The sequence below is a fragment of the Falco punctatus genome, assembly GCF_963210335.1.
Source record: "Falco punctatus genome assembly, chromosome: 1".
Classification (NCBI taxonomy): Eukaryota; Metazoa; Chordata; class Aves; order Falconiformes; family Falconidae; genus Falco; species Falco punctatus.
Window position 1 is genome coordinate 54,226,858 of NC_137580.1, and position 14,823 is coordinate 54,241,680.

Consider the following 14,823-nt stretch of genomic DNA (forward strand, 5'->3'; position numbering starts at 1 on the left):
CCCATCTCTAATGCTATGAACGCTTACTGGACCTAACGTAACAGACTAAATTCCAGTGTGGTAAACACTGAAGAGACCTTCATCATAAACATATTTTATACATTTTTCCAGATCCTTCTCTAGCTTCGATCCTTCCCTAAGGTACTGACTCAAGCAAAACCAGAAAAACTAAATTACATTTTCCATAAGGACACATAATGGCAGGATCAAAAATATCCTATACCAAAACTTCTGCAATATGGGAGGTTTGCATGGCAAAACACAAGTCACTCCTTTCCCAAAAATCACCGCTTTGGTACCAATCTAATGAAGCCTCTGTCTGAAGTTATGACCATAAAGAAAACAAACAACTACATGGTTTACAGAGAGGACATGGGAAGGGCAGGTGTGTACTAGCTTGTGGAGACTTACTTTCTAGCCCATATTACTTACACTAAACAAAAATTATGAGATATATGGTCTAAGAATGCTTTCCTAGGTAAATACAGAACTATACTAGTGTCAAACAAAAAAACCCAAAAGAACAAATGAGGAAAAACCACCTTAACACTTGTATTTTCAGAACTAATCTGTGAAACTCAGGGCTACACAGCCAAGAAAAAAAAAAAAAAGGTGGGATTTTGGTCATTCTTTTTGTTTTAAGAAGTGTCCTTAAAGCAAACATTGTTCCCCAGAAAAGCATCACATCTGCATAAAAAGACATTACCGTTAATGTTGTCACAGTAGTAAAAGTGTTCATCTTTTAGAGAAGGGCATGCAGAAACTAAATCTTGCAGGCCCGCACCAGTTACAGTGAGACAACCCGAGAGGTTAAGGTGTTCCAAATGTGGCAGTCCGCCTCCAAGAGTCAATGCCCTGTTAACAGACAGAAGAGAAGTGTTAAGAGTCTGCACAGTGCTCGACTGACAAGTACTCCACTGCATCCCCAAGTCACAGACTTAATTGCATCTCATAACAGAAAACACACCTCAAAAAATGTAGTTTTAAATCTGGCAGTTTCATACCTTATGAAGGGGAACAAACACCGCTGAAGCTACGTAACAGACCCGGGAAATGAATTGATTTCTACAGAAACTAACAATTCTTTCCGATAGACTTAAATGGTAAATCACTTCATGAATGACTCCAGAGACAACCAAGTATTTCAAAGAACTACCAAGACATTCTCCAAAACACCACTGATTCTGGCAACTCTTCCAAGGTGATGTATATTCCTCCACCCACCATGAAAACATGAAACTCCAAAGCCTGCTGCATTACGATTCCAGAAGTTTGACTGTCTTACATTTTTTCGGTCAAAATTATTTTGGAATCCAAATGTTTATGTTCCTAGGACTGACAGAGGAACCTCTTTCTGCCAACACACCATCTTATTATTCACGTGGAATTCCTCACTTTTTTCCTCCAAGTGCAAGAGAGTTTGGCTGCTGATGCAACAGCCTCATGGATGTATCACACCTGAGCAATCATTCCACATTAGTCTGCCTGCTTCTCTGTGAGCTTGAGCAGCCAGCCCAAGTTCAATCAAAAACAAGCTCACACACCCGAAAAACACACCAGGCTTGAATCACCAAGCCACAGATTAAAGCCAGGACATAAAACTGAAATGCCTTCAGAGCATCACTGTACAACTTTCTCCTGTCAGCAGGCAGAAGAACTGTTGACCACAAGACCAGCTATCCATTAACAGCTTCTCTATGAAATGAGCTGGCAAGTACTTCTACTAGGAGGTTTCATTCTCTTTTCTCAGAGACCCAAAACACTCCAGTGAGTGCAAGAAGCACTTGTTGCAGCATACTCTCAGCTCTTAAATGCTTTCTTTTGTCCAAAAAGCGTCAATGGAAACCAGCATCACAACTAAACCCTTCCCATGAGTCAATGACCAAATCTCCTTTTGGTCCTAGATTTCCAAGTCATAAAAAGACAGACCAGTAACATGCAAACTACTCACAGCATGACCTAATCAGCACCTAGGGAAACTCAGCCATAGCCATTCACTCCAACACTTGAACAGCAACAAGCTCAAACATGACACACAGCTACCTGAAGTTCACCCTGAGCAAGACTAACACTGCCGAGTAAAAAAAGTAACTGTCACTAGAACCACTATGGGAGACATTTGAACAGCTGGTATTTCTGCACGTCAAACGGGAATGAATTCTCTGGAGAGACAAATCAATGCCAGCAGTGCCTCACACACACTATTTCCCAATATGCCCAGCATACATGCAGGTAGGCATGAAGTCTTCCCACTCCAAGAAGCTTTAATTAGCCCCCAAGTGCTGCAGCACACCCAAACACACGGCTGCAACTACTCCAGCCTCATCCCATTCTCATTATGAAGCAATAACTACATTTTTCTGACAATGCAAAATATCAGTGGCAAATAACACGCAGAGGATTCTGTAACTCTTGAAGCCGTATCAGTGTTCAAGTCAACTATTTTTTTCTCCTCCTTTAATTCTTATAAGAAGTCATATTTAACATTATATTCTACACATATAAAATTATCATAGAAACAGAATCATTTTGGTTGGAAAAAAACTTTTAGATCAACTCCAACCATTAACCCAACATTCCAAGTCTACCACTAAACCATGTCCCTAAGCACCATGTCTACATGTCTTTTAAATACCTCCAGGGATGGTGACTCAACCATTTCCCTGGGCAGCTGGTTCCAATACTTGGCCACCCTTCCAGTGAAGAAATTTTTCCTAATTTCCAATCTAAACCTCCCCTGATGCAACCTGAAGCCATTTCCCCTCATCCTATCCTTGTTACTTGGGAGAACAGGCCGACTCCCACCTCGCTGCAACCTCCCTTCCGGTAGTTGTGGAGAGTGAGAAGGTCCCCGCTGAGCCTCCTTTTCTCCAGGCTAAACAACCCCAGTCCCCTCAGCCGCTTCTCGTAAGAATTGTGCTCCGGACCCGTCACCAGCTCCGTTGCCCTCCCCTGGACACGCCCCAGCACCTCTGTGTCTTCCTCGTCCTGAGGGGCCCACAGGTGAACACCGTAGGCGAGGCGCAGCCTCACCAGTGCCAAGTACAGGGAGATGGTGGCTGCCCTGGTCCTGCTGGCCACACGGTTTTGGATACAAGCCAGGATGCCGTTGGCCTTCCTGGCCACCTGGGCACGCTGCCGGCTCGTATGCAGATGGCCGTTTTCTGCCCCAGGCCCTTTTCTGCTGGGCAGCTTGGCAGCCGCTCTGCCCCCAGCCTGCAGCGCTGCGTGGGCTTGGTGTGACCCCAGCGCAGGCCCCGGCACTGAGCCTTGTTGAAGCGCACACAGCTGGCCTCAGCCCATCAATCCAGCCTGTCCATAAATTATGTCCTTATCCAGACATAAATGAGATGTTACTACAGTTTTATAAAGTTTCAAGCAACTGACAGCCATAATGAAAAAAATAGTGAATTAATAAAATCACTAAAGATCAAATCTAACAGCATTAATACTGCCTAGAACAATAAATTCACAAAAATATTTAACTTTGGAGCACATGCCTAGAAGACTTTATGTTTTTAAAACCCCCAAAAGGAAAAGCTAGACAAAGTTCAAGTCTGGTACTACAAATATTTTAAAATGCAAAGACCCCTTAAAACTTACCAATTTCTTCAATAAAAATGTTTCTATTGAAACTAGGCAGATTCACACCAGAAGGACCCAACAAATAAAACCACAAAAAATGTACTGCAGTAAAATAGTTTAAAAATGCCTCCTCACCTGAGAGCACGGTCTGTGATCTGGAAACATCCAGACAGACTGAGAAACTGAAGAACTCGTGCAGTCTCTTCATCTGTTTTTTCACTCCCAGAGTATGCAGAGTCTTTTTTCTCTGACTGCTTAGTCCTTGTTGTTTTTTTACACAGTGCAGAGGACTCTGGAAGTGCTCGAATAGTTCTTAGTGCTGTCCCAGCACAACAAAACGAGTGACCGCAGTAAATCAAGTCAGTAGAAGCACAGTGCTGCTGCCACCCTCTAGTCCTTAATCCATAAATTTCTCTACTGTAGCACGATGCAGAACAATTAATATGGGATGTTGGTTCCATAAGACAAAATCCTTCAACGTTTCTGTGTCTCCACTCTGCAGCGTCTTCAATGTCAGCTAAGTCATCCGCATCTAGCATCCACACATAAGCAGAATTAAAGTTTTCTGAGCTGTCAGGTTTAGTCCAATGCTGCTTGCTGTCTCCTCCCTCAATTAGGTTTTCATTGTTGATTTCATGCAAACAATTATACTTCTTGTTGGACTGCAAAGTAATCTCTCTGTTTTTCCACAGCATCTTAACATTCCTGTTTCTGCAGCTTTTCAGAATACCTCTGGTATGGTGAGTTGATATGATACCCAGTGCTCTGGAAATCCTCTCTATAGCCACATCCGTGATTTTCTCACATCCAGACAGATCAAGGTGGCGTAGATTTTGACAATAACCAACTGAAGACCAACTGAAATCAGGTGAAAAGAAGTGGTTTGGTTGGTTGGTTAGGGGTTTTTTTAGGTTTTGCTCAGAAACAGATGTTACGGCTAAATATACGAAAGAATATTTCACAAGTAAAATACATATATGAATTCACAGAAGTTAGACCCCTGACAGGTTAATTTGATACTCCAAATACTGTAATACATGCCTAGAAAAAGTGTCTAAAGAAACATGAAATAAGGAATTAGTAGCAACCTGTATTTTTCCATATACACAACTTAAATGAAGTTCAAATTTGCCCTACATCAAACAAGTCTTTAAATAGTAAATCAGACTGCCAACACCAAATACATACGTGACAATCTCAAAAAGCACCTTCTGTTGTGTATAATGCAGTTACCAACAGCCATCTAAGTTACTAGACATTAGCTACTTTCTCAGAAGGCTGAAAAAAACCTTACTGAACTAGCAAGTTTCACACACATACACACACACACACAAAAATACATCTGAGACATAATATTCAAAGAATTTTAGTAGTTATAATTTCTAGTATTTGAGTTTCTCAAGTTTGGCTGTTTACACATATTGAAATATCAATGTACTACAATCATAAATCCTCTGTAATTTCACATTCTTTTCAGAGAAAATAGCTGGATTCCTGAAACACATTCTTTGTACAGTATTAATTACTTCATGAAAGTGGCGAGGATTAGAGATAATAATGAAATGAGACTTTTTCACATTAACAAAACCTCACCCCTTCAGCCTTATCTTTTTCAACTGAAAGAGAAAATTGGTCTACAGTAATACTGTTACATTATTAGCTATAAAAGTCTATAGCTGATTTAAGTGACCTTTATATATCCATAGTTAGTTAATATCATTTTCCCTAAGTGATTACTTACATTTACAACAAGCCAAAGTAATTTGCCAAGTTACAAATTGTGGTGTTAGAAATACAGATATATAAGAAGTGGCAAATAATGTAAGTTTAACCTTAGATGGACAAAAGCTCGTGAAGTTTGATTTCTGAGCCACAAAAAATAAAGCTTTTACTTCAATTAAAACTTCCTGCACAAGCTGCAGTGCTGTTACAAGCATCCACGCTGTAAAGTTTTCTGTGTCATTAACACATAAAACTGGAGAGTACTGTGTGATTGAAAGTGTTGAATACTGAAATAGCCACTAAGTTTCAGTATCACAACAAGACCCATTGGTGCAGGCTCTGCATCCACGCATCACCCCACTGACATCAATGAAATTTTGTAGGCTTTGGTAAAACTGTGAAATCTACAGTTACTACACCCAAGTCTTAGAGCTTTGCCTACCAAACGCTACTGGCTACATCAGACCAAGAGAACTACCATAACTGGCTCTCCAAAGTCTATGGACAATTTCAAGTTGTTAATATTAGAACAAAACACAATTATTGTTATGAAGAGCTAGCTACACATTGACAGGTAATACGTACCCAATAGTGAAGAGAGAGCATTTGAAATGGACATTACAAAGTTACATGCTTCACTTGCTATTTCATTGACTTGTTACTCCGGTTTAGTTCTTAGTTACACGTGAATCCTGAATGTGATTTTTCTATTTCTATATATTGGCAGCGGACTAAGACGTGTTTGAGTGTTTCCCCTCCCCCACCTCAAAAACTGAATATGTTGGGGTTTTTTTTTAAATGAAAGAACAGCTGTCTAACCTTTCAAATGCAGAATCTGAAATATCAGTTTGAGTGAGATCCAAATATTCCAAGTTGGGGCAAAGCTCCAAGATCTGTCTAACCTGGAAAAGGAAAGGAAAACAATCCGTAAAGACACAAGCCAGTAAGGCTGCACACAGTGTCAAGAGACAACATACGAATTAACATTTGCTTGAACTGCAACTCATTTTCACTACTCAAGTATTTTAAACTCTGGCACATCAGTTATTAATTAGAGGCTGCATAGCCACAATTATTAAAAGGCAGTTTCAAATTACATACCATTTTGCTAGACACTGCCGAACTGTAGGCCAATACTAATGTCTTCACTGAGGAGCCTACATGCGGGAGGACATTATGAATTAAGCCATGAAGTAAACGTTTTTCCATTTGTGCTATATTAATGGCAAGTGAATCTTCAGCTGCTTCTTCTACAAAATAAAACCAAAGGGAAAGACTTTAAAATATGCTTCATGTCATTTGGAATTCACATTGCCATCTTACATCAAACAAGTCACCAGAAAACTAAAGAATGCTTAACAAGGCATAAATTATGCTTAAAAAGCATAAAACTTGTGCCGAGTTTTAGCTCAACAAACTACTTAAGCCTCATCTTTAAAACAATATCTGCTTGTCTTTCTGACAGTCCTGAAGAGTTTAACTCCAATGGCAAGTAAAAACAGTAAGAGTCTTAAGAGAAAATTATCATTGAAGGACTTCGAGAAATATTTACTACAGATTATTTACTACAGATTACGTACTGCTCAGGGCTGTCTGGGGCAGCTGTTTCCACTGACCTGCTTTATACACCGAAATACTATCTCACAGGGCATTTCATATCCTGTGATATAACAGATTAATACAAATCTTAAATTAAGCCTAGAATGCATGAGGATGCACAATGATTCATCCAAACTTCCTGAAGAGATGAAGCCTACCTTTTACCTCCTCCTTAAATCCAGACACAACCCCATAACTCTTCTGCCTGCACTCACGTTTGCTCTCTCCTAAATGAATGAATTCAGCTCATTAAAACCCACTGCCTGCTTCTCCCCCTCTTCAACCCCCACTCTCCTTTTTTTTTACCCACCCAGCTGGGAGTCAGGAGATGAAGATGGGGAAAAAGAACACTCATCTCAGGAACCTTAAGTAGTTAGAAGACAAAACATCCCAAACACTTTTTTACTGTATAAATCTACTTGGCTTAGTAAGCATTTAATCTAGACAGAATGTCAGTACTATTGCATCTGTCGTTATTTTAAAGTACTGGTATCAACTATGATAAACCCCGGGTTTTTAACTTATTTTACAGAAGATACTTCATTTTATACATATCCTTCTTACAGCCATGTCATCTGGGGGTGGGGAGCGGGGGGAGGCCACAGCAGCAAATCAACAAAATCAGAATTTACCTACCAGATTCATCTATGTCAGCATCTTCATCCCATTCCTGGAAAGCACGACTTTCATCTTTTCTATTTTTCACCCATTCCTCATCAGGTTCCGTCTCAAGATCTGCTGCAGGACCACTATACCAATCACCTACTCACCCCCCAGCCCCCCAAAAGAGAAGGCACAAAGAAGTTAAGACAAACTCCTAGTCACTGCAGGAAATAGTAATAACAACTTATCAATATACTGTGACCTGACTTAAAGATATAAATTAGTTTTGCATTCATCTCAAATAAGATTGGACTGAACCTCGACATAACTTTTTTTGATCTATAGCTTCAAAAGATTCTTGGAAGAGCCTATTATGCTGTTCTGAGACATGCCTGCTGTCCTTATTTTCTTCAGGAGGGACCAATATGACTGCAACAACAACAACAACCAAATATAGGATATTTGGACTGTGTAGGTGCTGAAGTTCTTTCTGGTAGATAAATTAACCATCAACTTTTAGTATAACACTTGGTTTAAGACATTTCTGTTTTCCATTGGAATCTCACAAATGTACATTCAACCAGGATGTATTTTATTAGCCTGGTTGTAGTCACTGGACGTAACAACTCCAGGGTCAAGAAACCCAAATTCCTGAAGGAGCCTAATTACAACAGCTATACAATACACAATTAACTCAAATCAATAGACAATTTTTTAGAACATCTGGATGATCATGAACATCAGCAACAGCTCCATTGTTTTACCTGGTAGGGCACCCCCACTCCCTGAAGGGGGCATTAATTTAGTTTGGGTATATTATAGTGTTGGGCTTGGCGTAAGCACGTCTACTGCCTCCCTCAGTGCAGATTTGCTTTAAACCAGAAACACCTTATTAAGCTCTCACTAGCCAGGGGATCCTGTTATCCTCAAACCAAGAGCAACCCCTGTGGAACAGTACCTAAAGCAAAAAGGTTTCTTATATGAGCACCACAGTGACAATGAAATCCTAATTGATTGTCAACCAGCTGTGAAGCAAAAGGTTCCAGTAACATTTCTCATCATCTTTAACCCATCTTTATAATACATAAAAAGCCTCAGAAGCCTTCTCTGTATTAGGAGGGAAAAAGTTAAAAATTTAATGAAATCTTTAGTTTTATGGGGTTCCCCTCCAGCAGTAAATCCCATTTGAGAAGCTTCCACCCAGTTTACAGCATTTCTGCACAAACAACTGTCGTAGTATAGACAGTACGTCATAGCTTCCTGTTGTGCCAAAACCAGTTTTAGGAATAAGTCATTTTAAGCAGTTGCCAATTATTTTTTTTGCATAGCACTCAATTATCAAGACAAATCTAACAATTTGAACTCCGAAACCTCTGCTCTCTACCCAGTCTTTTGCAGCTCAGCAACAAAACTATGATTTTCACTAAGATCTATCCAACCAAAAAATTCAGACCCAAAAGTCATTTAACTCCTGTCTGCCTTGTACAGATTTTAGAAGCCAGAAAGAAATTTTTAGCTTTTATGTATCTCAAAATTTAAGTTACATATCGTTAGCTTTCTCTCTTAAAGACACATAAAATATAGCTTACTAAACAGCAGAGACTGTCTCCTTGTTACTCAACTACACTGACATGGCAGCATTGTGCAGCATGCAATGATCTACTCCAGTGATTATTTAATAGTCACACAAATATGGACAAATACAAATAAAATATTTAAAGCTACAAACATTCTCATGACTTGTAACTGGCCTCACTGTACTTAGAGTACTTTGTATACTTCAACAGGTAGTTTTGTAAAGGTTACTTCTCAGCAGGAAATTTTAATTAACAGGAGTTTGAGGAAGAGAAGGTATTAAAAAAAACCACTTAGTCCTTACTGCTTTAGAAGTTACTGAAATAATATATCTAAAGAATCAGTACAAAAACTAACATACAGTTTTCTTGGAAGTTTGAATAGAAAAAGAATAGATTCTGAGGAGATATTAAAACTCCATGATTTAAACTTCCATTCTGCAGTTATGTATTTTATTTCTACCTAGCAACCCAATGGAACAAAAATTTCACTGATATAGCTGTAACATCGGCATTTATAATTCAAACCCCCTTAGATTCTAATTAAGGTGTTGTATTAGTCAATATCCTTGTTAGCATTCATACAAGCAAACCAACCAACAGTTTGCATACAAGAGCTACTCATGAGTTACAACCAAGACAACTATTAGTTTCTTAATTTCTTAATTCATAATTTGGAAGTATGTTTTGGGGTTTTTTAACATTTAACCAAGTTTCAGGGCACTACAGTTGCCAGAAGGGTACACTCAGCTCACTCAGCTGCCAGGTTCATTGTACATGATAGCCTATACCAAAACATTCTTTTTTATAGGCTTAGGTAATTCTGACAATCAACACTTTCGGAGGAAGAATTAACTTTAACTTACCTCTGGCCCAGCGAACAGGATAAAGATGTTTCCAGAGAGATCCAGTTTTAGCCAACTGTGACCATTCAGTGCTTACTTGACTACACTGACATAACTCTTGGGGGTTAAGGTAACTGAAAATGGTCAGCATTACTTCAGGAGGAAGATTAGCAATATTTGTGGTGTGCCCTGTTACTTCGGTTTCTGAAATATAGAAAGAGTGTGTTAAGTGAAGCACAGCCTCACAGCTGTAAGCAACAGTAGTGGAACTCACAGTTTGACTAGGGCAATGAAAAAAGTGTGTCAAAAAAAGAGTTTAAAAAAATAGGTATAATTTTGACTAAAAAAGAACACAGAACCAATCAGCTCAAGTTTTCTGTTTGCGTTTTTCTCAACTGGGTAGTTTTTTCCAACCCTGACCCCCAACGATACAAGAAAGCCCTGGACAAAAGTAAACTGCTGCTACTAAACCACAGCAAGATAAAAGCAGTATCCACTATAAATGAAATGTTTTAAAGAAATGCCTTCTGTCATAGACTATATATATATACCTGCTTTGCCACATTCTCAGGAAACAGTACTAGCACACAGGATCTACCAGCTGGGACCACCATCACTGGAAGCACTCAACCTCTTGACTGGGACACTGCACAAAGACCATGCTTAACTCTGCAGCTGCCTCCCATTTTATTTCTAGCTTTAACTGCTAGCATAGACAATTAATTTTAACTTAGGAATGGTGACAAGCCATTCTGGTTTAAAGTAATACTAAACATTAGATTAGAGACTAAAATTTGACCATGGTAATTAATACTTCCATGGACAGCAGTAGGAACCATCCCCAATAGCTCTCCCTTACCTCCATAGTACAGAAAGAGCTGCAAACCATATATAGAAGAACAAATTCAGTGCTTTAGTTAGTGGGGGGGTTGCCGTTTTAAGAGAATTTTTAATGCTTTAAGGACAATTTACTTGAGAAAAAAAGTTTCTAAAATAGTTTTCAGGAGTCCTTAGAAATAGCAGGTTTCACAAATTAGTAGGTATTTACTTTAAAAGTTGCAACACGAAGTACGTAAGACTTCACAGTGAGACAAGCATCCAGTTTCTTTTTCCAAAGAAGCTTCAAAAGTGAGTATAATGAAAACTTTACTCTGTGACAATCTATTGATACTTTAAATATAATTAAATGCAGTTTCACTTGATGAATCGATATATTTATTCATACACCTGGCAAGTCACTGCAGGTAAACTGCAGAGTATTTCACACTAAAATGCAGTTAAAACTGCACAGGGCTGCAAGATGTGTTATTTTCTTCCATTTTTAAGAAACAGTTGCAGGACACATACATCTCTCTCCCTAAAGTCTAGAACACAACCATTGCAGATACTACTGTCACAAAACTGCTATTCCAACTAGACTTAACAGCAAGTAATGCTGTAAGACTGCTTCTGTCACATTCATCTGTTCAGACTCAATAGCATTTCACACCATGGACCATGATCTTTTCTGAAGGCGTCACCTGGAGGGCAGAAAATGACCAGTTCAGTAGTTCAGAGAAGTCAAGTTTCATTAAAAAAAAAAAAAAAAAGTATCTGATTACAGAGTAGCTTTTGAAGTTTTCCTAATGAGTACCACATCTTATCAACACCACAAAGTTCATGAGGGCTTGCTCTACTTATCAGTCTCACACCCCAGTACTACACTTTTGATACATCAATTTTCTGTACAGTGTACACTTTGGTACATCAATACATCAACTCTTTGTTGTTAGTTAAGAGTGAAAACTATAAAAACATGCAACTTAAGCAGCTTCAACAGTCATAAAACAAGCCTGAAGTGCACTTCAGTCGTCATCCATTTATTCTAAGTTTCATCAGGAAAGGTAGTTACAGATGAACACAAATTAATTATCCACTTCCAGAACATTTTATCTGTATGCTGCACAGATGCATTCCCATGTGTTACTCCACACACGGAGCTTCTTCCTTTCTGACTCCTGGAGAGGCCCAAGGAAGTTAGGTAGCAGAGCTGGGGAAGGAGAGTTGCTTTTCATTTGAAATATTGTTAGTTACCCAACTGTTCTGTGTTACTAAACCATCAACAGAAAAAGCTTACAAAGCAGTCCTGAAAACCAAGAACTAAATGCAGGGTCTTCAAATAATTTCAATGGAAGTATGAAAGTAGAGTTAATTTTCATTTCTGCCTATTAATTACGTCAAGTATTATCACGGGAAGGGAAAGGAAGAAGGTTGAGAACAGGTAAACAGTGAAGTACTATATACATATTACAACCTGTCAAGAAGCCTGTATCAAACAGTAAAAAGCTTCTGAAGTTTCAAAACTGTTTAAAGAAATTCCCATTTTATAAAAACTATTTTATCTGCCTATACATAACTTTAGGTATATCACTGGTGTGGCTTTTTAGATAAAAACTGCAGTTTGAAAATTACTTGAACTTTAATTAGATGCTTCACCTTGATCTGCTTTCTCATCCACAGAATACTTAGAGACCTTCTGAAGCTCTTCTGCTTGATTCCACTTACTAAGACCTCTTAATTCTGCAGCTTCCTTCTGCGAGCAGTGCTGTGCAATTACTTTCTTCTTAATGTCTTTCAGTTCTTCGTAAGTAAAGTATTCCATCAACATTGGCTGAAAAACCTAAAGCAAAGGAAAAAGGAAGAGCCTGGTGCTGACAGAGATAGTCAATAATGCTACACAGACCTATCAACGCAGAATTTCCTGTTTCAAATTCTCTCCAAGTAAAACATGTCATACATTAAATGAACCTAAGGACAGGACTATGGAAGTGTTGAGTTCCAACACTCTGCTTGCCAATGGATACCGCACAGGCCCAGGCAAGCTGCTTAACTGTTTTCCCCAACAGAAAAGGGAAGTGATTAAATTTGCTTAAACTATATAACTTCTTGAGGTACTCACATAGAAGGCAAAGTGGCAAAGAAGAAAAACATGAGAAAATACTTCCGAAGTCTGTCCAAGAGAAGATTTACTCTCTCTAGAAGATGCTTCCCAGTTTTTGGAGACCCATAAGTCATCAGACTGGCAGTACTAGTCTATGTTTCAAATATAGGTCAGAGGCTGTTTGGGAGTGTCAGTTTGAGTCATGAAGCACTGCTTTACAGACTTCTCTTTTTCCTTTAAGTTTTGGTAGGCATCCCCTTAAATATCTACCCACCCCAGTGAGCTTTTGTTAACCAATTTTTTAAAGGACAAGAATTTCATCACGAATTTTCAACATACTGTTTCAGAATGTGTCACTTTGCAGTCGGAAAACAAAATAATGACACCACAGTCCTGAATGCAAATTGGTATAAGTAACAAAACCAGAGAATTGGGAAAAAACCCTGAACCTCTAAGCCGTTTGTTTCTGTTATTCCAAACCCCAAGGAAGATCAGCATAATATCTGAGGAAAAATTTTACCTACCTCCTCCTCCTCTTTCATATGAGGAAGGAAATCCCTGGTAAAGGCTTCCAATCTCTCTTTCAGCTGTTTTGCATAGTTTAGCTGTTCATATTCATTCTGAGAAGAAAGCAAAGATTTAACTATTACCTGATCTTGTCCATTGATTCAAGGATTGAACTGTTAAACAAGCCAGTGTTTCAAAGTAGAGCCCGTTATATCTTCCCCATGCATGCAGCATGTTCGCTCTATTTCATGGTAGGAATGTGTTCACTTACAAAGTTTCATGACAAGCTGACAGTCTGTACCGGCCTGTTACTAGACAGAACAAACTATTCCCTTCCTGCCCGATTCCAATTTATTCTGCTATCAGATATGAATTAACATGTCTAATCACATTTCTACTTTGGAGCAAAGACTGAAGTCTGCCAATCTAAAGTCTCACTCAAAGTTCAAAGTAGTACTTTGACTGTATTTTTACAAAACTTCTACTTTTACAAAGTAGAACTTACAGACTGATCTAAGTATTTGCACATTTTCCAAAATCATTATTCTAGGATATAGCAGTTCCGCTTCACCTTTTCACTGCACACATTTTACATTGTTATTTTTCAATTTTAGCTTCCAAATTATAATCAGAATTTATTATCAGACACGCTCTATAGATATTTACTTTGGAAATAGAAAGAACTTTTAAATAAAGATGTAACTGATTTCTGAATACTAAAGTTACACCAACCTCATCTATCAATGTGTTAACTTATTCTCTGTGCCAGTAGTAAGAAGCTGGTTCTGGAGTCTGCCCAGTAATTGCAACATACTGAAGTTCCTCATAGCTCTTACAGTAAATGTTGTAAGTTTTTCTTTTCAAACTTCTACAACATCAAGAAACCCTACCACAGTAAAAAGCTTATACCATCAAGTTTAATTTAAACTAACCACACTCAAAAAAAAGTTAAACAGTTGCTGTATCTAAAGAGACCTAGAGAAATGTTTTTCCACAGTTAAAAAGAGTACACTAGCATCCTATTAGAGAAGTGTATCACAAAGCCCAGTATTAAATTTCCTCGCTCCTTCACATTCCGTTTTCCAATTCATCAATGGAAACAACTTAAGACAAATTTCAAGGTTTAATACACACAGAGGACAAAAAAAAAAAAAAAAAAAGTTATTTGCTGGATTCCCAGGTCAAAACCAGCTGTAAAAATGGAATTAGACTAAAATGGAATCAAGTAACTGCATATTTAATATTCCTCTTACGGAAATCATGGACCATGTATACTAGAACTGTTAATATGGTACGTCAAATTATTACTGGAGACGAGTGCAGGAAGGGAGAGTTAAGTTGGGTGCCCCAGAGGAACGACGTGGCAGGACTGAAGCAGGATTCTACTGGAGAAGAATTTAACAAGTTTCAGTTGTGAAAAAGCCCGCTGGAGAAATAACATTTAGAGTTTCTTGAGGACTGGAACATC

At 38.5% G+C, this 14,823-nt stretch overlaps 1 protein-coding gene across 2 annotated transcripts in view; it reads right to left on the bottom strand.

Annotated features, from left to right (window-relative positions):
* FBXL5 (F-box and leucine rich repeat protein 5) overlaps positions 1-14,823 on the bottom strand; it is a 35,643-nt gene that overhangs the window by 7,687 nt on the left and 13,133 nt on the right. For both annotated transcript variants that reach the window (XM_080378935.1, XM_080378934.1), the window contains exons 3-10: positions 13,373-13,468; positions 12,404-12,587; positions 9,950-10,132; positions 7,543-7,668; positions 6,409-6,557; positions 6,127-6,209; positions 3,721-4,443; positions 707-855 (exon numbers count right to left, since the gene is read on the bottom strand). In XM_080378935.1, the coding sequence (XP_080235061.1) occupies positions 707-855; positions 3,721-4,443; positions 6,127-6,209; positions 6,409-6,557; positions 7,543-7,668; positions 9,950-10,132; positions 12,404-12,587; positions 13,373-13,468 (1,693 nt within the window). The remainder of the gene's footprint in view (positions 1-706; positions 856-3,720; positions 4,444-6,126; positions 6,210-6,408; positions 6,558-7,542; positions 7,669-9,949; positions 10,133-12,403; positions 12,588-13,372; positions 13,469-14,823) is intronic.